Source organism: Mastigoproctus giganteus, chromosome 12, assembly GCF_048544385.1.
Source record: "Mastigoproctus giganteus isolate SK-2022 chromosome 12, ASM4854438v1, whole genome shotgun sequence".
Taxonomy (NCBI): domain Eukaryota; kingdom Metazoa; phylum Arthropoda; class Arachnida; order Uropygi; family Thelyphonidae; genus Mastigoproctus; species Mastigoproctus giganteus.
The window spans coordinates 14,294,205-14,317,381 of NC_143586.1; the positions used below are offsets into that span (position 1 = coordinate 14,294,205).

Below are 23,177 nucleotides of genomic sequence, written 5' to 3' on the forward strand. Positions count from 1 at the left end.
ATTCCTTAAGTGCCCTACCAGGCCTACTCCTACTAATGGAAATATTTCCGTAATGATGTTTTCATTATTCCATAAATGCTTTACTTCTACACACTATACTTCTAAGAGAAATATATTTGTAAGATTTTATGTCTTAGTTTCATGGCGTTTTCAGGTTTCCATTGCATTTGTATTGTGTATAACAATCCCTCTGTTGCACATTCTGTAATATTAATAATTTATTGTTGTCAATTTTATAACATTTATGTGATATAAAAAAAAATTATTTTTTAAATTAGTACCGAAATACCTGTATTTTTGTATCAATACTGGTATTTCAAATCCTGAAAAAAAAAAAAAAAATGCTGGGATCTCTGTATTATAAGCCCTAGTTTAGTTGCTTGCTGCTTGTATTTTCTCTCTCTCTCATCCTGGTGTATAAACAGAAAATTTATTTATTAGTAAAAAATAGAAGGATAAGCCATGTTAAAAAATGTGTTGTTATCTGAAGGGAAAGACAGAATGTTTATAAGTGAAAGTGTTCCCAATCTCAATCTTTCTTCTGATATACATGGAATTATCCACTTTTTTTTTCTTTTCTTTGTCTTTTAGGGTGCTGTTGCTACAACCATGACACAACCATTAGATGTACTTAAAACTAGAACTATGAATGCAAAGGCAGGCGAATATAAAGTAAGTTGATGGTCACTAGCTGACTGATAAAATATTTTATAGAATTAATTTATTGAATTAAGGAAAAGCTTTCAAATTATTATTCCATTCTCGTTTTTAAAATTAAAGAAAAAATGCATTGCTCAACTTTAGTTGAGCAATGCATTTTTTGTTTATCGGTGTTTTGTTAGATATTTCCTGGAATATGAATTGATGAATAATCCAGATATCAAATGAAAACTGGCATGGTCCCCTGCATACTAACACATAAAACTTTTTTTCTTTTTTAATATCACATATCCAAAAATGTATACTAGCCTCCCTCAGTATCCACTTAGTCATTATCTGCAGTAATGTTATCCACAGGGCTCAAGCCCTGGTATTGAGACTATAAAGATAATCCCTTAGATTCTAGTCTGCTAAACCACCTGGCAATGAGATTAAGAAAACCCCGGAGTGTGTGTGTGTTTCACAAATAAATAAGTCAATAAATTCTTGTGGTAAGCGCTTACTTATTGTTGTTATTTACTTATATTAACTTTAAAACAAATAACAAATTCTGAATTCAATTTACAAAAATTTTCAGAAATTTTATTATACTCTAGAATTTTAAGAATTACATAATAATAATCATTAGTTACTGTCTTTGCAGTCACTGAAGGAGTGGAAAGAAAATATTACGAAACTTTTGACTCCATTGTATACATATTTCCAAATCAGAAATAAACATAATTAAACTAACATAGGTTTGGGTGCTTTATTATCTTCAAATAACAGTTTACCTATGCACCATGTCACTCAAGGAATAAGTAAGGAACTGACACATTCACAAATTGAATGTGGATGAACATATTAGAAGAAAATTTGGAAACTTGTAGTGCAGAAAAAAAACATCTTTCAAGCAAGTGCTACTGTTACCTGCATCCAAACTATTATTAAATAAAAATAGAACAAAATTAGACAATACAATGAGATATCAAAAGAAATAAAGTAACCAGGAAGAGCTGATACTCAAACAGTGAAATACAACAGCATAGATTCCTGAAAAAACTAAAATACAACTACAGCCTGGAATTATGTGACTAAACTACACTCATGCCCAATTCCAAAGGCAAATACCAATATCATCAGATAAATATCTGATGAACTGCACTTATTCCAATGTTTCTGCCATTCTTCAAAAACATGGTGGAAGCCATTTTTGACATGCATTTGAGAATCGCCTCTGATGTCTTTACAACTTCCAACGACTGGAAACGTTTTCCTCACAGCTCCTTCTTTAACTTTGGAAATGAAAAAAAATCAAAGGGTACAACGTTAGGACTGTAGGGGGGGGGACAGATGAGGAGCACATTTGACATTAATGCTGGCTAAATACTTGATGTTCTCAACATCTCTGGTTGCCTTACTGTTATAATACGATATTTTCTCACAATTACAGAAGCAGTATTTATGGTTTGTGTGGTGACAGCTGATTGGCGTTCCAGAACCACTAATTTTTGTGGTTGAATCCTGTTCAATTTTAAACATTCCGAACCACCTACAAGCTATGCTGTATGGAAGCGAAGATTCATCATAAGACTCTTTTAACATTTCATGCACTTCAGCTAATGTTTTCTTGAGATGAAAACAAAATATGAGAGCAGCATACTGTTCCTTGCATGTCATGCCCATTGGTACATAGGCAAAAGTGAACAGACATAAACTTGACTGACCACCAAGGTCACGCCATGTGCACAAATCAACTGTGTAGTGGCTAATTGATGCAGCTTGGTTTGATCTTAAATTCTGCAACTCAGCTAGAAATAGCAAGCAGTACAGTTGTTCATTAAAAATTATGATAATTCTTTGTTGAACACCCCTTAAGCTTATTTGGTTAAACAACAATGTAAATAAATAACTCATACTAAAAAGCAAGAGAAAATTAAAACAAAAAATCATAGCACAAGTTTAGAAACCAAACAAGCTGAAATTAGGTAAATATGAGGTAGATGAAAGAGGTAAATTAGTTTAATAAACTAAACGAAGATGTAGTTTATTCGTTTAAATAAACCATATCATACTTTAGATCATAAAATGAATTGGCAGAAAGCCAGCAAGCATATTGTGGAATGGAGTGGCCATCCTAATTCTGCAGTGTGCCACATTTCATGTTGAAAATGTGTTGGCCCACAACACATTTTCAACATCTAGAGCAGGTTCAGAAGCTACCAGAATCAGTATCCTCTTGACTGTATCCCCACTGATCAGCAGCTGTTGCCATCAAATGTTTTTGTTCTGTAAAAGAATTTTATGCTAAGCACTTGAATAGTAAAACAATTTTACATTTATAAAATAAAATAATATTAATATAGGTTAACAAATAAATGTTTGTCTTCACAGTATTGATGTCATAAGAAGCCCACTTAACATCTCTACTTACTAAATTAAAACTAAAAAACAGTAATATTTTCTCTCTAAATAACCACTCTTATACCATGTGGGTTTTTTAAAAGTTGGTTTATTTAGCTTTATTTACTAAATGTACTATACAGTTAGGTAACATTTTGGAAACCTTTCAGAACTCATCACACCATTCTTGGCTCTACTAAAGGACAGATAAACAAATTATTACAATTACAATTAATTGTTAAATAATTTATGCATTACTAAAAGCATCCATTTAACCACAATTTGCAAGTTTTATACAAATAAAAGTAAAAATAAAGTAAATAAGATGATGGCTTATCTCTTAGCAGCCTCCTGTCTTGCTAAATGACTGTCTCCTTCTTTCAGTCAAGGGTGCTGTTAACAGCTCATTTTATGCCTGTGTTGGGCCTGGGTTTAAATGTTGGCATCTTATTAATTGGCCAATGGTAAGTTGCCAGGTTGGTTATGCCTTGGGGTTGATTTTCTTCAGAATGGTTAACTAAGCCTCGTTTCCAAAACTTCTTAGGTTGTGGTTATGCTGGTCTTGGAACTATAGTTCATGTCTGGCACTTTTTTTTTAGATCTTTTCTGCTCTTACTTTAGAAATTTTGTCTATCAAATTTTATACCTTATTTCCTGTTTATAGAGTTGGCCCCTAGAGTCTTTTAACTGACAATTTTACTGTTGGTCGGTTGAAAGGACTGTAGGATTGCTAAATTGCCAAATATCTTTGCACTGTTTGTTATTTGGTTTTTAGGAGCATTAGCAACTAAGGCCATATTGCTCCGGGAATATGCGGTGGTCATTCCCTGACCTTTCTGCACCCTCCGTATTTGGTGGTGACGGGCTCGAACCCCGGTCTAATCAAGAAGCGTGTGCTACGCACTGCTACTCCTTCCCACCTGGCTACGGAGGCGCCATCTTTGCACTGGACAGCATGGAAGGCAGTATTGTATTGGATTTGTATATTCTCCTATATTTGGATGCCTTTATTATTTTCTTTTAGTATGGAACTGAGGCATCTATAAGATTCCCTTATGCAGGTTGCTCCACAGTTACAATCTGTTTTATAAATCGGTCCTCTAGGATTGATTGTTGGGGTTGTTGGTCAGATGTTTTACTATGTATTTCATGGAAGATTATCCTTTTAAGAATATACTGACTCCATATTTCCTTGCTTCTTTATCAATTTTTTCACTGATGGTTATATTTCGTAAGCAGATGGATGGTCTTTTTGTGGGTTTGAGTTTCTGTTGGTTGAAGGCCTTGATACTATTCTCTATTGTGTTCCTTATAATATGGAGAAGGAATTTGTTATTTAAGGCAAGTTTTTTGATTGCTTCTAATTCTTATTGGAGGTTTCCCCTTTTCAAATTCAGTGCGTTCTTAAAATAACTGATTTGAGTACTCCATTCTTTGTAGAGTGAGGATGGGACAAGTTATAATTTAGAATGATGCCTGTATCTATTGGATTTTTGTAGACTTCCATTTGTATTTCTGTGGGTTATCTGTTAAGTAAGATATAATATCCTGGAAAGGTAGACTGCCTTTATTATTGATTTCCATTTTGAATTTTATATTCTGGTGGAAGCTTTTGAGGGCATTTTAAAATTTGTTCAATTATTCTGAGAAAGAACATGTCCAACTTTTTTTTTTTTTTTTTTTTTCACCAATTTCCAAGCATGAAGCATGTGAAGAATAAATGTCATAAATTTTTGTTATGTATTGATCAATCTGTTATTCAGTATATGCAGAAAAAAGAAATCAGAGTGAAAACAAGTTTTATGGCACTCATGGCTATCCCTGTCATAGAACATAAAGTGAATTTGGGCTGATACAGAAACAAAGCTATCAGAAACTATCCACATCAAAATGAGATCAGAAGTATATGTGGGCTGAACAACTAATGATCAGACCTTGTACAATTCATATTGCTGAGCAGTGCAGAAATTGCTACTAATTGCAATGAGTTATGCTTGTAAGGTGCTACTGCTATGTTGTATGTGTGATAACACATCATGGTCTAACACCAAAAGTTAAATTAACTAGTATACCCAGCTGTACCAATCCTGTTTAACTTTGATCAACTTAAACGAGATCCTTACTACGGGCTTTCCCTAATAATTAACTTGTTACAAGTTGGAGCAAAAAATATATAATAGTTAAGTAATACGATAGTAAGCAAACCCTTAGCAATAGTTATGAGAGCATCTTTGGATTTAGCGGAGGTCCTCGCGGACTGGAGATGTGTGAATGTATCCCCAATTCACAAAGGAGGATCAAATGGTGACATGAGTAATTATAAGCCTGTTAGTTTAACTTCTATTTCAGGGAAAATAATGAATCATTGGTTAAAGAAGCAATTCAGAATCATCTAGACAAGGCTGCGATTATACTTCAGACAGTATGAGTTTGTTAAGAAGAAATCTTGTCTGGTCAATTTGATTGCATACTATGACATGGTCACAAAGGAATGGATGCAAAGAATAATTTCGAAATCATATACTTAGATTTCAGGAAAGCTTTTTATACTGTTGCACATAAATGACTGCTGTACAAATTGGAGCGATATGGCATTAAGGGCAAGTTTCTGCTGTAGATAAAGGGATGATTAACTGGGAGAAGACAGAGAGAGTGGTAATCAATGGACACTGCTCTTCATCAGTGATATTGATGAAGGTATATTAGGCTAAATGTCCAAGTATGCAGATGATACAAAGGTTGACAAGGTTGTTATTGACAGTAACAACAGTATGCTACTGTCATTATGACATCAATGGGATCTAGAAAAGTTAGGAGATGGGCTGACAAGTGGCAGTTGAAGGTTAATAATGACAAATGCAAAGTACTGCATGTGGGTAGCAGTAACCCCAGAATAACATACTAACTGTGTGATACTACACTCAAGGTAGTGGAGAATAAAAAGGAGCTGAGGATGCAGGTGGACTGCCAGGACAGCTCATGGGGTTTTGTCAGTGGTATACAGGAATTTTTCTAGCAGGTTAAGGAGGTGATTATCCCTTTGTATAACGAAATGGTCAGGCCACACCTTGAGTACTGTATACAGGTCTGGAGGCCTCATTTTAGAAAGGATGTAGAGCTGCTGGAATGAGCACAGAGAAGGGCAACGAGATTGGTGAGGGGAACAAAGGGGTGCTCTTACCAAGAAAGGCTTCAGTTCTGCAAATTTCAGCAGAAGACTAGATAACCCTCACAAGTACCTTGTGAGGTTATCTGATTGAGGTGGTTAAGGCCTTGAATGGTTTGAGCAAGCTCAATGCTGATAGGATTCTTCCTCTTGCTCAGATTATACACTTGAAGGGGCATAAATTCAAGTCGAGAAAAGATGGTTGCAGAATAGATGTGCAGAAATTTGCCTTTAGTGAGCGAGTGGTTGAGTACTGAAAGAAACTTACATTTGTTGTGGAAGTTTATAGTTTAAATAAATTGAAGAAAGAACTAGACAAACATTTCCAGGGAATGGATAGGTGAAATGGGAAGTGTTATTGTATAAGCTTGCTTTCTTGCATCATATACCACTATTAATGCGTACGGCGTCGGACAAAAAACTGCATCACCTTAAAAAAAAGTAACATTTGTAGTTGAAACGTATAAGATATTGTTTGATTATGGTTATTTTGTTTGTCACAAAGCAAAGGTATTGCATCAGATAATGCTTCTATTGCATCAGACAGTAATTGCAAGGTGTTGCATCAGCTGTTTCTATAAATACGGTGTTGAAAGGGTATACACACTCATTAGTATCCTGTTTTGTGGAGGTGTAAGCATGGTTCCATATGTTCAGTTGACACCAAGAAAAAAAAAATGTAGCTGTTGCTCTGTCCCAGGAAGGGCTTTCTACACGTGCTATTACTGATAAAATAGGCTGCCACCAGTCAACAGTATCCTGTGTGCTAAAATTAAAGAGTGTAACTGGTGATGTGAAATGAAGACCTGGATCAGGCTGTAAGAGAGTGACTACGCCTTCCCAAGATGGATATTTGAAATAGCTATGCCTTTGTAATCACCATGCTAGTGTTCCTGATCTAAAACTGGACTTTGAGATGGCATCTGATGTTGAAACAAATGCACAAACTATCCAAAGACTGCTTTCGAAATGTGGTCTGCATGCCTATCGCCCAAGAAGAAGCCTTCATTGAGCCAACAAATGAGGAAGAAGCAACTTGCTTGGGCTAAAACGCATGTTTCATGGACAAAAGAGCAATGGGACACCATCTTTTCTGACGAATTGAAATTCAACCTGCATGGCTCGGATGGGAAGCAATAAAAACGAAAATCGGAGGCATATCATCCTGACTACATAACACCAACTGTAAAGTTTGCGCTGGTCAGATGGTCTGGGGATGTATAACAAGCAAAGGGGGTGAACTGAATTACCTACACTGAAAACCTACACTGCTATCTTGGAGGAGTGCCTGAAACCCATTATTATTTATCACCACACGGACGTCCAAAACTCCATTTTTCAACAGGACTCAGCACCTTGCCACAGCAAATTTGGTAAGTTTTTTTTGCTATTTAGATTTAATGATGAGTTAGTCTTGTCTCACAAGGCTTAAAACATATTTACACCAATATTTACCTCGTTTTTCTTCCTTAGGATTCAGAGGGAAAAAACGTTCTTATTCTGAGGGAGAAAAACATTCTTATTCTGAGGTATGCATACCTCAGAAATGCTGGCATTACAGTGTTGGACTGGCCCGGCTACAGTGCAGATTTGAACCCTATTGAAAATTGCTGGTACATAATGTCACATAAAATTGCTCAGAAAAAGCCAAAAAGTAAGATTCAGCTGCAGGAGTGCATCGTAAAAGTGTAGTACCAAAAAATTGGGCAACCATATATCCAGAAGTTGATTAACTATATGCCAGATCATTGAAAGCCCGTAATTGCAGCTTGAGGAGGAATAACAAAACATTGAGGACTTATTTTGCTGATTTACAGTATATAATACTATTACGTTAACTTGTCATTTCAGTTTGTATACGTAAATGCAATAAAATATAAGTTTGGTTGTCATGATTGACATTTTCATGATTTCTCATATTTCCATTAATTACGCATTTTACCCTTTTGGAAGATATTTATGGCATTAGGTATATCAGGTGGAGTTTTTTTATTGGATTTCATTCACAGAGATATATATCCCATCTAGCAAATGCATTTTGAACATTTCTGCAACTCACAATGCAGTGAAAAACACATTATTTGCAAAATTCACAAGTGATGCACTTTTTTTGTCCGCCACTGTAGATTCTTTAAAATCTGTTTAGAACAGTAATGAAAATTAAAGTTAACTTTGGTAGCTTGTTTGTGCCAATGTTTTAAAAAATTATAATGCAAGATTAATTTTTTTTTTTTTGCAGAGTTTATTTCATTGTATTGCTGAAACAGCCCGTTCAGGACCTCTAGGATTTTTTAAGGTCAGTATATATTCTTTAAGTTTTAAAAAATATTATTGTCCTTTACTTGGAAATTTGTGAAATTTTGACGTAATTCCAGCAGTTGTGAAATAAAATTTATAATTTGATGATAAGAGTTTGTTTTGTAACATCTTAGAATTTACTCTAAATCCAAGTTTAAAATGTAACGGATTTCAAAATAGTATATTTAATTAATTTTCTTTCTCTCTGTTTGTTTGTTCTAGAAATGTTCACACATTGATTTCATAATTAAGCATCTGTTTTCTTGAAAAGTAATTTTGTTCATTTTGTATGACATTGTTTGTATAAATGTGTGTACAACTTGCAGCTGAGCAGCAAACTTATTGCACAGCTTTGAAAAGGAATCATTGTCATACAATAAGGGAACATCAGTTTTGACATGATTTCGAAATTTTACTATAAGTAAATAACATACTAATTGACATAACTTCTTTAGATAACATTTTCCTCCCACTTTAACCCAGCTGAAAGTGAAGTATTGTAAAGAATTGCTGCCTGTGCACCTGCTAATCTGCTAACAGAAATACATAATATTAAGATTAAGGAAAACACTCATGGACCTTGCAGACAGTTAAAAAGTGAATTTATTGTGCTAAATGAATTACATTGCTTAACTCACAACAATATGTCTACCTAATATTGACAATTTTCTGGAATGTTATTTTACATCAGTTCTCAGGCTTTGTCTCATAATAAATTATGAGAACTGATGTAGACAGAGAAATGACTAAACACAAACTTTGCATTAAGCCACAGGGACCACGCAGACTCTGCATTTAGTTGGATCCCTAGGGCACACCAATCCTAAAGTGTGATCTGAATGCAATATATCATATTGTAGCTTGTTTGTGTTAATGTCTTAAAAATATTTTAAGTAATATCAATTTTTTTTTTTTTTTTTTTGCAGTATTTATTTTATTATATTGCTGAAACAGCACAATCACACTACATTAATTTTTATTATTATTTTTTTTAAGATTGACCTACTTTGCAAGTTGGTTTCAAAAACTATAATAATGTTGCTGTGTTTAAACATACTCAGTAGAGCTATTTGATATATCATAAACATAATATATACTTTTGGGAGGGGACATAATCCATATGACATGATTTAGCTTTAAGACTGTAGACGTATGAATGTAAATGTACCAATATCACATATGCTCAATATAGTTTAGTAAAAGAGATGCACTAGACTGCATTGGAAATTAAATTAAATTAAATTTAGAATGCTTTAATTAATTGAGCTGTTTATGTTCCATAAATTTTAGAACTCTTTTGTCCTCTTATGTGTAGCTAAATTTAACAAATTTATCCCAGTCGTCTGACGAGATGACTGGGATAAATTTGTTAAATCTTTAGAACGTGATATCACGGGCCCACAGAGAAGAGATTTTAAAAATTTTTAAGAAATTACAACTAGACACAAATGATCAAATAAAAACCAACTCCATCTTCCAAGCAGAATGGAAACAGCACTATTCCAAACTATGGTATAACCCAGGCACTAGGGAATTGGAAGATGAATCTGTGATAACCAAAGATGAAGAAAATATAACAATGGAAGAACTAGAGTTAATATTACAAAAATCAAAAAACTGAAAAAGCCCAGACATAGACAATTTGAATGTAGAACTATTTAAATGTGGGGGCGCCTTACTAAAAAATGCACTACTAAAATTATTTAACATCATATGGCATAAGCAACAGATACCCAAAGATTGGGAAACAGGAATAGTATCAATTTACACAAAAAAGGCTCCAGAAATAACCCTAACAACTACAGAGGGATAACACTGCTGTCAACTGCTGCAAAGCTGTACTCTAATATACTAAAGAATAAACTTAATAAATATAGTGAACAATTCTTAGAAGAAGAACAATGTGAGTTCAGAAAATGGAGAAGCACAATAGATGCCATTTTCTCACTGCAACAAATTTCGGAGAAAAGAAGAGAATTCAATCTATCAACATTTCTGCTCTTTATTGATTATGAAAAAGCATATGAAAATGTAAACCGGGAAAAACTTTGGCAGATTCTACATGAAGAAAATATCCCAACCCAACTCCGTAAAGCGATCCAAAGCCTATATAAAAACTCAAAAATCTGTATAAAATATTCTAATGGCCAACTATCAGACCCAATTAACACCAACAAAGGAGTGAAACAAGGATGTGAACTATCGCCAAATTTATTTAATATCTACATCAATAAAAATCTTAAAGAATGAAAACAAACAATTAACAATGGAATACAGTTGAACAACAGGAATAAAATCCAAACTATAATCCCATTATATAAGGCTTATGTTAGACCACACTTGGAATACTGTGTTCAAGTATGGAGACCGCACCTGAAGAAAGACATCGAGCTTCTTGAAAGGGTGCAAAGAAGGGTAACTCGCCTGGTGAGATCGGCAAAAGGGCGTCCTTATGAAGAAAGACTTCGAATATGTGGGTTGCAGAGTTTGGAAACTAGACACCTTAGAGGAGATTTGATTGAGGTGTTTAAGGCTCTGAGAGGCATCAGTAAAATGAATGAGGACAAAATTTTCAAGATTATAAATGATGCTAGAACTAGGGGACATAAATTCAAGTTACGGGGGGAAATGTTTAGATTGGATTGCAGGAAGTTCTATTTTAGCCAGCGAGTTATAAATTACTGGAATAAGTTGCCTTCATGGGTGGTAGAGGCCGACAGTTTGGGGAAATTCAAAGGTCATCTGGATAGTACTTTCGGGTAAGGGAAGCACAATAGGATGATAGGTTTAATTTCCTTTTTATTTATTTTTTATTTTATTAATTATTATTATTTAGTTATTTATTTTTATTTTTTTGTTTTTATCATTGTTTTGTTCGGATTTATTTTATTTTTTTTTTTTTTTTTTTGGCTGGTGCAGCATAAGCCATAGGCTTTCTTGCACCATGCGGCCGTTACTAATATTAATACTAATACTAATACTATGCTGATGAACAAGTTATAATTGCAAAATCCGAAGATGAACTACAGATAGCAGCAAATGAACTTAATAAAATAGGTAAAAAGTACGAGATGAAAATCTCCACCTCAAAAACAAAATCAATGGGATTATGTGGAAAAAACATACAAAGAGTCAAAATTGTTATTGATGATAAAATAACAACAAATATTTGACTTCACCTATTTGGGAAATTTAATATCAAATGAAGGGAAAGACATCCACACTAAACTACAAAAATATAATAAAATGAATGGAACGATTAAACGCCACTTTGGAAAACAAGTGACAACTGAAACAAAATTACGACTGCACAATATCACTTCAAAACTAGCCCTCTTCTACAGTTGTGAGACTTGGGTCATAAATAAGAAAGATGCACACAAACTAGAAGCAGCACAAATGAGATTTTTAAGACCATTATTAGGCTTTACAAGACTAGACCACCAAAGAAATTTAGATATCCCCGAGAAATTAAAAGTAGATAACATAGTAAATGACATAAAATGGTATCAGGAAAAATGGATCAGCCACATAGAAAGAATGAACCCAGACTGGATCCCAAAATTAGCCTTTAACTGCAAACCTACAGGCAAGAGAGATGTTCATCGACCAAGACAACGATGGCGAGATCAAGACCACCTCCAAGAGCCACAACGGAACAGGTCTTAAAAGACCTAAGCCGGACCAAGTTCATGATGATGATGATGTGTAGCTAATAATTCCAAAAAAACTATATGTATATATTAGTTAGTTACTTACATAATGCATGGTGGATGTAAAAAAAAAAAAAAAAAGTGAAAGAAAGAACAAGCCATCCTGCTAACAGATTCTAAGAGTAGGGATCTTGATTGGTGCAGGAAATCTTCAGTAACCTGCTATAAACTGTATATGGTCATAAAGCTGATAATCCAGGTCGAATTTTTATTTATCATACTATTTTTTTTTTTTTTTTTTTTTTTTTGCAGGTTTCCAAGTTCAAAACTTTTTTAACCCCTGGCATTGCTGCTGTGAAGGGTATATTGTATATGTTACTTTTGTATACAATAAAATTTTCATACAAACAACATCATTACTCTTTAGAGAAAGGTATTAGCAATGGCCACATGGTGCAAGGAAGCCTATGGCTTATGCTGCACCAGCCAAAAATAAATAAATAATATAATACCAATAAATAAATAAAATAATAATAATAAAATTAATAAGAGAAAAGGAAATAGACAATCTATGTATTTCCCTCCTTCCATAGGTAATTATCCAGCTGACCTTTGAATTTCCCCAAACTGTCAGCCTCTATCACCCATGTAGGTAATTTATTCCAATAATTTATAATTCGCTGGCTAAAATAAAACTTCCTGCAATCCAGTGTAAACATCTCCCTGCATAACTTGAAATTACTGTTAATCAAATCTCCAAACAAAAAAGGTTTGGAGATTTGGTTGACAACATCGAATACTGTCCAGGAAATGTCTGGGAGAAGACAGAGAGTGGTAATCAATGGACACTGCTCATCGTGGACTAATGTTATTAGTGGAGTCCCTCAGGGCTCAGTGTTGGGTCCATTATTGTTTTCTGTATTTATAAATGATATTGATGATGGTATATCAAGCTTAATGTCCAAGTTTGCAGATGATACAAAGGTTGGCAGGGTTGTCAAGGACACTACTGACACTATGCTGCTGCAACAGGATCTGGAAAGGTTGAGCAGATGGGCTGAGAGGTGGCAAATGAAGTTTAACATTGACAAATGTAAAGTACTACACATGGGAAACAGCAACCCCAGAGCAACGTATCAACTCTGTGGTACTACACTGACAGTGGTAGAGAATGAAAGGGACTTGGGGGTGGTTGTGCAGGCAGATATGAAGTTCTCTGAGCAGTGCAGACGGGCTGCAAGAGTAGCTCATGGAGTATTGTCAATGATATACAGGAATTTTTCCAGCAGGGATAAGGAGGTGATTATTCCATTGTATAAGGCAATGGTCAGGCCACACCTAGAGTACTGTATACAGGTCTGGAGGCCTCATTTCGAGAAGGATGTAGAGCTGCTGGAACGAGTACAGAGAAGGGCAACAAGATTAGTGAATGGAACAAAGGGGTGCTCTTACGAAGAAAGGCTTAAGTTTTGCAAATTACAGTGTCTGGAGACTAGGCACCAGCGAGGTGATCTGATAGAGGTGTATAAAGCCTTGAATGGTTTAAGCATGCTCAATGCTGATGGGATTCTTCCTCTAGCTCAGAAAAATCACCTGAGAGGGTATAAATTCAAATTGAGGAAAGACAGATGTAGGATAGACGTGAGGAAATTTGCCTTTAGCCAGTGGGTGGTAGGTTGGTGGAACAGACTTCCATCCCTTGTGGTAGAGGTTGATAGCCTAAATAAGTTTAAGGCTCAGCTGGACAGGTATTTGGAACGAACAGAGGTGTGAAGTGGAAGTGGGTTTTTTTTTTTTTTTTTTTGGCTGATGCTGCATAAGCTTGCTTTCTTGCATCAAAAGACTCTACTAATGCTAATGCTAATGTCCTAGAGCTCCTGGATAAAATATTTGACAACAAGGTGGTTTCTGACTGCTGCCCTGAGATGTTTAACAAAGGACTAGCATAGACTAATGCAACCTGATTTAAACCCACATGATTTTTAACTATGGGGGTTATCTCAAAGACAGAATGTTTCAGAAGAATCAATGATTTAAATGTTTATTTTTATTAGCATTTACTAGGTGGTAGATGGCTCTCCTTATTTGACACTTGAAGTGGTGAGACTTGCATTAAATCTCCAGAGCAGAGTTCCAGCAATCCCCCATCTCTTCCATCATGCAATATGATTGATGTCTTTTGAGGTTTGGATGGGAATCATGGCAAGAACCAATCTTTCTTATTTCGAGGGTACAGCTCTAAAACAGTACTCACAGGCCAGCTGCTAGTTAGTCCACCAAACCAAACCTGTTGGTAACTCTCTAAGAGGCATCAGGATCAGGTATAATTTCATTGCCTCTACTCTGCAAGGTAGTGACTGGAAGGAGTCAGAGTAGTGTATATATTGGGGGGGGGCATTGTTGATGCCATGTTATGTCAAAGAGTTGTGTATATTCTTTCCATGTGTACTCCATATCTATTATATATATACAGGTGACCCCCGCTTAACGCTGATCATTCGTTCCGGAAAAACAGAGCGCTAAGTGAATCCGCGCTAAGCGAGCCCCACTTTCCCATAAGGTAACATATGTATTTATGAGCTTAACGCTGATCATTCGTTCCGGAAAAACAGAGCGCTAAGTGAATCCACGCTAAGCGAGCCCCACTTTCCCATAAGGTAACATATGTATTTATGAGCTGCGGTCGGTGCCATAGGATATTTCCTAATGAATAATAAACAGTAATGAAAAGATGCACAAATGTCGGTCAAAATATTTAATATTCAAATATTTGCACATATAAAATATTCTGCATTGCATACGTATAATTATGTGGTAACTACTTGCGTATCAAAAGTAAATTTAAAATTCCAATTAAAATAATGAATTTAATTTAATTGATGAATTTAATCATGAAAAATGTGTAAATTTTGAGTTGAACTTTGGCCCTCTTCCAAATAAACTAAAAGGGGTATTAATTTTAAATCCCCCGCAGCGTTACAACCAACAATAAAGTCAACCGATCCTTCGCCGCTTTGAAACCTGGCATGTTTTTTTTCTTCTTTCAATATGAAACTTCTTTTAGGCATTCGTTTCCACAAAAGTCCTGCTTCATCTATGTTAAAAACTTGTTGAGAAGGATAACACATAATACCCCTCTTCAATAATTTTAACAAGTTCTTTTTTGAAAGTTTCGGCTCCTTGATCTGCACTTGCGGCTTCTCCCTGGATTTTAAATCTATTCAACCAGCCCTTACCAGTTTTAAATGGTTCCACATTTTTTTTTTTTGTTAGGCGAGTTTTCTTCAGATTATCATATTGGCTAATCTCTTTCTCTCTCTCTTTTTAATATTTAACTTAACTGAATTCTGCATTGGAATATTATCTTCAATAAAATTAAAGTCTTTCCATTTCAATCCTAATAGCCAGCCTAGCCCTAGTTGCTTGCAGTGGAACAGCTATCTTTCCCGCTGCAAAAATTAATTCTTTATTTTTTTATAATTGTTCTTACAGTTAAAGTTGCAAGTCCTAAATTATGGCACACATCCGTTTGTCGTTGACCGGAATCGATTCGCTTCAAAACGTCTAATTTACTTTTCAAATTCAGTCTTTTTCTTACATTTATAGTCTTCGTACTGTGCCCAGACGTTGTTGCTTTTTCATTCCTATCAGTCATTATTAGCTCTTCGAAAATGTAACTGCGTTGGTTGAATTAATTACGATACAATGTTCAAGTAAACTTTCCGTTACGCACGATGTCTAATACTCTACTGAGTGATGACTAGACTTCGGATAAATGCATATAACGCAAATATTACAAGCAATATACTTGATCATTTTTTAAAATGTTGATCTCGGAACTACGTAACAAGTCACTGTACTGAAACTAAATTAGCGTGCGAGAAAATTTCACTGAGCGTGGGAAAATTTCTCAAGTCGGCATGGGAAACGTTTTAATGCTGTTTTGATATTCATTTTCAAGCTATCGACTCCATCAAATGAAACGATTTCGTTAATATGTCAAAAAATGTAATCTGTAAAAGAGCGTTATAGTCAGATACGGGTTATAATATAAGAACAGCGTTATAGCGAATCAGCGTAAAGCGAACCGCGTTATAATGGGGGCCTGCTGTGTATATATATATATATTCTCAACTTCATACACCTTGTACTCCCCACTTTTTCTTACTACTGAATAATCATGAATAGCTAAACTAATAGAACAGACTTATCTGCAAAAAGATGTAAACCATCCGAACATTCCTTCATTCATTTCCCAAATATACATGATCTCTGTTCCAATCTCAATGATGTCTATTTCCATTTACAGTCTGCCAAACCCCACGTCCTTTTTCTGGCAGAATTCCACTTGTTGGTTGATTCAACCACTGCTCATCTCAATTGTCTCAATTATTCATTGTATTATTGAGCTAATTTCTTGAGCTCATATCTTGCTGCAAAGGTGGTACTTGTGCATATGTCCACTCTGATGTTTCCTGTAACTTAGAAATTTTCTCTCGTCAACCTTCTCAGGCTTAAAATCTCTCTGCCCCATTCTGTCAAATTCATGTGTTGCCTCTATCATTCTCCCAACTCAACTAATCCCTTTGAACTCTTTGATTTCATTTCTTTGCAACTTACTCTCTCCAGTCCGGCGCCTCCGTAGCCAGGTGGGAAGATGCAGCAGTGCGTAGCACACGCTTCTTGATTAGACCGGGGTTCGAGCCCGTCACCACCAAATACGGAGGATGCGGAAAGGTCACGAAATGACCACCGCATATCCCGGAGCAATATGGCCTTAGTTGCTAATGCTCCTAAAAAAAAAAAAAAAAAAAAAAAACAAAACAAAACAAACAAACTCTCCAGTCCACCTCTCCTAACAGTGAGGTAATTTTCTTTGGCGATTTTAATGTTCATAGCTCCAGTTTGCTTTCATTTTCAAATCGCACAGACCCAGTTACTAATGACGTCACACAGATTGTTCATTTAACTACCAGAATACCAGCCAATTCCACTGACATGGCTGATCACAAACAACCCTTCCAAGTACACAGTCAAGGTGAGTGGTTGTATAGGCACCTCAGATTACAACTTGGTGTGGTCGTTTCTCCAATGGAGCCTTTCTCTTATGGCCATTCTCAACCTCATGTGTTGGCATTACAAGAATGCAAAATGGGGTGATCAGCCAGATTTCTATTGTTCTTTTCCTTGGCTGGATTAATGTTTTTAATCCTCTGATACCAACATTTGCTCAAATCATGCTGGTGAAATTATTCTTATAGGGATAAAATCCTTTATTCCACACTCCAACTTAAAATCTCATCCTTTATGTAAACTTTAGTTTTTCCAATAAATGCACTAAGGCTGTTCAAGATAAGGATACTGCATATTATAATTATCTTGCATCCAAATCTCTAGGTTCATTTCCTGCCTATAGAGACAGGCAACTTTTGCCTATAGAGATAGGCAAAAGTTGCAAACAATAGCTTTGGCAAGAGACCACAATGCTCAACTACCATTCTGAATTAATTAATAACTACTTTAAAATTGTTGCCAGCTTTGGTGTAGGCAGGAAATGAACCTGGAGATTTGGATGCAAGATAATTATAATATGCAGCATCCTTATCTTGAACAGCCTTAGTGCATTTATTGGAAAAACTAAAGTTTACATAAAAGATGAGATTTTTTTCTAACACTTGTATTTATGAGCTTCATAAACCAGCTCCTACCATTCCCAGTACACGCCATTGAATGCCACCTGTGATTTTCTGTCAAAAGATGCCATAATTCTCAACATGTAATTTTATCCTTTTAAAGATTTTGATATCTGTATACATAAGAAGCAAAAACCTCTGATTACTAATAAATGAAATTAGATCATCTGAAAATGTACTGAAGAGGGTTGAACTCAATTGGGAAACTAAAATTAAAAACAGAAATCTGCATTAAATTAGATTTCACAAATTAGTAGAAAGTATACACATAATATTGTATATGGTATAGCATAATGATAATTATTTGTGGCTGCAGCAAGATTGAATGCAAATTTCTGTTTTTAATTTTAGTTTGTCAGCTATCTGGACCAGGGTATGTTTGCCAGGGGCAAAAGTTGATGATGTTGTTGAGCAGATATCATCTTTTAAGGGCACAAAAGGTGATATTGTTCTACATGATGGAACTAATGACATTAAGAGTAAGAGATCTGCAGAGATACTCAACAAATACAGGTCAATGTTTAAAAAAAGTCATAAATTAGGATTGAATGTGCAAGTCTCTGCAATTCTGCCCAGACACGATAGGAGGGATTATATGATGAGTCTTGTCAATCAATTCGGCCCTGGAGAGATTGTGCAAGGCTCAAGAGGTAGAATTTTTTTTAGCCTGGTCTGCGCTTGTTGACAGGAGAGACTTCTACAGGGACGGGGTACACTTAAATATAAAAGGGGCAAGAATATTTGCTGATGCTATCGAGGCAGTTTTAGGTGGGTCAGAAAATTGCTAGCTTGGGGGGGGATACACAGAATAAAAGGTTAACAGTGGCCGCAGGCAGAGGCAAAAGTGATTCTTGCACTGCTTCTATTAGAATGAACAGCAGCATGGAAAGCAAGGCAATGGAGATTTCCAGGGCTGATGGGAGTCATAGTGGAACAAATATATACATGGACTGTGTTAGGGTAACTAAGAGTAGAAACAGGTTGTATACTTGCATGTACACCAATGCTAGGAGTATAGTTAATAAATTTGATGAGCTAGTCAAGACATCAAAGGCAGATATTGTCCGGATATCACAGATATGGTGTCACACAGACATCAGCAGTGCAGAATTGGAATTTGAGTAGTACAATGTGTGCAGGAAGGGAGGAGGGGTTATGCATAAAATATAAGGAAGTGCATTCAGTTGACACAGATGGACAGTGCAATGTTGAGTCTGTCTGGTGTGACATAGGCACTGGGAAAGGGAAAATGAGAGTAGGTGTGTGTTATAGGCCTAATGAATCTGATGAGTATAATGAACAATTATGCAGAGAAATAGAATGGGACAGTAAATCAGAATGTCTCATAATGGGGGATTTTAACTTTCCAGATATTGACTGGAACTTGTGGATTGGTCACTTGCACAATAGCAAGACTTTTTTGGATTTATTGGATGACTGTATTCTGCAGAAGCATATTCGAGAGGCAACCAGAGGGAGTAATACTCTTGATCTGATTGTCAGCAGTGATTATTCATGCATTAAGAATTTGCAGATAAAGGAACCACTGGGTGACAGTGATCACAATGTACTGATATAGGAATTACTTAAAGATGTAACTATGTCAAGGCTAAAGGGAAGCGCTTTTGCTTTTGTAAAGGTGAATATAGGGGTCTCAGACAGTTTTTAAATTCTGTACAGTGGGATAAACTGATGATGTTACCAACGTTGAATTCTAAATGGGAAGTCTTCAGGGACTTAATCTTGGAGGCTACTAGGCTTTTCATTCCAACTAAGAAATACCATTCAAGGTTCAGGCCTAAATGGATGTCATATGAATTAATGAGACTCATGGCAGTGAAGAAAAATGTATGGGATGCATATAAATTATCAGATGATAGAAGACTATGACAGATATAAGCTTGTCTGTAATCAAGTCACAAAGGAAGTTAGGCAGGGAAGGCAGATTACGAGAAATCTTTGGCAAAAGATGCAAAGGAAAACAGCAAAGAGTTCTTTACTTATGTAAACTGTAGAAGGAAAGGGATGAATCAGATTGGACCACTTAACATAGATGGGTTTACTATTAATGATCATGCTCAGGGAGCTGATAAACTGAATGAGTATTTTGCATCTACATTCACATGAGGAGTTATTCAATGAGGGGAATGCCAGAAGTTTATCAAACTCTAGCAGGGAGCTAAATGATTTTGTAATAACTGAGAGCAAAGTGGAGGAGAAATTGTTGAAGTTAAACATAAGGCACCTGGGGTGGATCGAATCTATCCAGTTATATTAAAGGAGGCAGCAAAGGAAGTAAGCAAACCCTTAGCCATAATTATGAGAGCTTCCTTTAAATGTATTACCAATTCACAAAGGGGGTTCAAAAGGTAACACAAGTAACTGTAGACCTGCTAGTTTAACTTGTGTTCCGGGGAAAATAATGGAGTCATTGGTTAAAGAAGCATTGCAGGATCATCTAGACAAGGCTGCAGTAATAGTTAAGACACAGCAATGATTTGTTAAAGGGAAGTCTTGTCTGACCAATTTGTTTGGATACTATGATGTGGTCACAAAGGAACTGAATATCAAAAATAATTTTGATTTCATATACTTGGATTTCAGAAAAACTTTTGATACTGTTTCACATGGGGCTCACAACTGGTGAGTATGAGTCTGGCATGCCCAGGGTCCTGGATATTATCATTCTTCTCTTTCTTGGTGATTCCTTTCTACTTCTGACTCATGTTCTCTCTCTCAGGGTAACTTGGGAATTTTTTTTGGCTGGTGCAGCATAAGCTTCAGGCTTCCTTGCACCATATGGCTAATAATAATAATAGTGGACGACTGCTGTTCAAATCGTAGAGGTATGGCATTAAGGGTAAGTTGCTATAATGGATATAGGGATGGTTGAGTGGGAGATGATAGAGAGTGGTAATCAATAGACACTGCTCTTTGTGGACAAATGTTATTAGTGGAGTTCTCCAGGATTTGTGCTGGGCCCATTGTTGTTTTGTATATTCATTAATGATATTGATGAAGGTATATCAGGATTAATGTCCAAGTTTGCAGATGATACAAAGGTTAGCAGGGTTGTTAATGACAGTAAAGAGAGTATGCTACTCCAACTGGATCTAGATAAGTTGGGCAAATGGGCTGAGAAGTGGCAACTGATGTTTAACATTGACAAATGCAAAGTACTGAATATGGGTAACAATAACTCAAGAGAAATGTACCACCTGTGTGGTACTACACTCAGTGAAGTGGAAAGTGAAAAAGACCTGGCAGAAATTGTGCAGTCAAATACGAAGTTCTCTCAGCAGTGCAGATGAGCTGCCAGGCAGATCATGGAGTCTTGTCAATGATATATAGGAATTTTGCTAGCAGGGACAGGGAGGTGATTATCCCATTGTACAGGGCAATGGTCAGGCCACACTTAGAGTACTGTGTACAGGTCTGGAGGCCTCACTTTAGGAAGGATGTAGAGTTGCTAGAACGAGTACAAAGAAGGGCAACAAGTCTGGTGAGGGGAACAAAGGGGGTGCTCATATCAAGAAAGGCTTTAAGTTCTGCAAATTGCAGTGCCTGGAGAGTAGGCACCTGCGAGGTGGTCTGATTGAGGTGTATAAGGCCTTGAATGGGTTGAGCAAGCTGAATGCTGATGGGATTATTCCTCTTGCTCAGATTAAGAACCTGAGGGGGGGCATAGATTCAAATTGAGGAAAGATAGTTGTAGAATAGATGTGCAGAAATTTGCCTTTAGCCAGTGGGTGGTTGATTGGCGGAACAGACACTTCCATCTTTTTTTGTGAAAGTTGATAGCCTAAATAAATTTAAGGCTGAGCTGGACAGGCATTTTGAATGAATGGAGCGAAGAAATGGGGAGGTTTTTTTTTTTTTTGGCTGATGTTGCATAAGCTTGCTTTCTTGCATCATATGCCTCTACTAATGTTAATGTGTCAAATTCTTATATTGGTATTTCTACCATATACAGCAGGCCCTTTTATAACGCGGTTCGCTTTACGCTGATTTGCTATAACGCTATTCTTATATTATAACTCGTATCTGACTATAACGCTGTCAAAGATCACTATAACGCTCTTTTACAGATAGCATCTTTGGCATATTGTTTCATTTGATGGAGTCGATAGCTTGAAAATGAATACCAAAACAGCATTAAAACGTTTCCTATGCCGACTTGAGAAATTTTCCCACGCTCAGTGAAATTTCTCGCATGCTAATTTAATTGCAGTACAGTGACTCGTTACGTAGTTCCAAGATCAACATTTTAATAAATGATCAAGTATATTGCTTGTAATATTTGCGTTATGTGCATTTATCCGAAGTCTAGTCATCACTCAGTACAGTATTAGACATTGTGCGTAACGGACAGTTTACTCAAACATTGGGCGCCTCCGTAGCCAGGTGGGCAGGAGCAGCAGTGCGTAGCACACGCTTCTTGATTAGACAGGGATTCAAGCCCGTGATCCCACCAAATACATAGGATGCGGAAAGGTCAGGGAATGACCACCGCATACAAATAAATTTTCTGTTCATACTCCGGAACGACCAAACGGTCAGAGGAGTTCACAAGATAGACAGAATATAAGAAACAGCACCGTATTAAGCAGTCACTCAAGGCACGTGTACTTATGCACCCACGCGCCTGACCCGGAGCAATATGGCCTTAGTTGCTAATGCTTCTAAAAACCAAATAACAACAACAACAACTCGAACATTGTATCATAATTAATGCAACCAATGCAGTTACATTTTCGAAGAGTTAATAATGGCCGATAAGAATGAAAAAGCAACAACGGCTGGGCGTAGTACGAAGACTATAAATGTAAGAAAAATACTGAATTTGAAAATTAAATTAGACGTTTTGAAGCGAATCGATTCGGGTCAACGACAAGCGGATGTGTGCCATAATTTAGGACTTGCAAGTTTAACTGTAAGAACAATTATAAAAAAATAAAGAATTAATTTTAGCAGCGGGAAAGATAGCTGTTCCACTGCAAGCAACTAGGGCTAGGCCGGCTATTAGGATTGAAATGGAAAAATGGAAAGACTAACTAATTTTATTCAAGATAATATCCAATGCAGAATTCAGTTAAGTTAAATATTATGAAAGAGAGAGAGAGAGAGAGAGAGAGAGAGAGTAAGAGAGAAAGAGATTAGCCAATATGATTATCTGAAGAAAACTCACCTAAAAAAAAAAAAAATGTGGAACCGTTTAAACCTGGTAAGGGCTGGTTGAATAGATTTAAAATCCATGGAGAAGCTACAAATGCAGATCAAGGAGCTGAAACTTTCAAAAAAGAACTTGTTAAAATTATTGAAGAG

General features: G+C 36.1%; 1 protein-coding gene across 1 annotated transcript in view; it reads left to right on the top strand.

Annotated features, from left to right (window-relative positions):
• The window catches only part of Dic1 (Dicarboxylate carrier 1), a 92,585-nt gene that overhangs the window by 68,201 nt on the left and 1,207 nt on the right, over positions 1–23,177 (top strand). The window contains exons 7-8 of the mRNA XM_090385669.1: positions 592–672; positions 8,448–8,504. Coding sequence (XP_090241795.1) covers positions 592–672; positions 8,448–8,504 — 138 coding nt within the window. The remainder of the gene's footprint in view (positions 1–591; positions 673–8,447; positions 8,505–23,177) is intronic.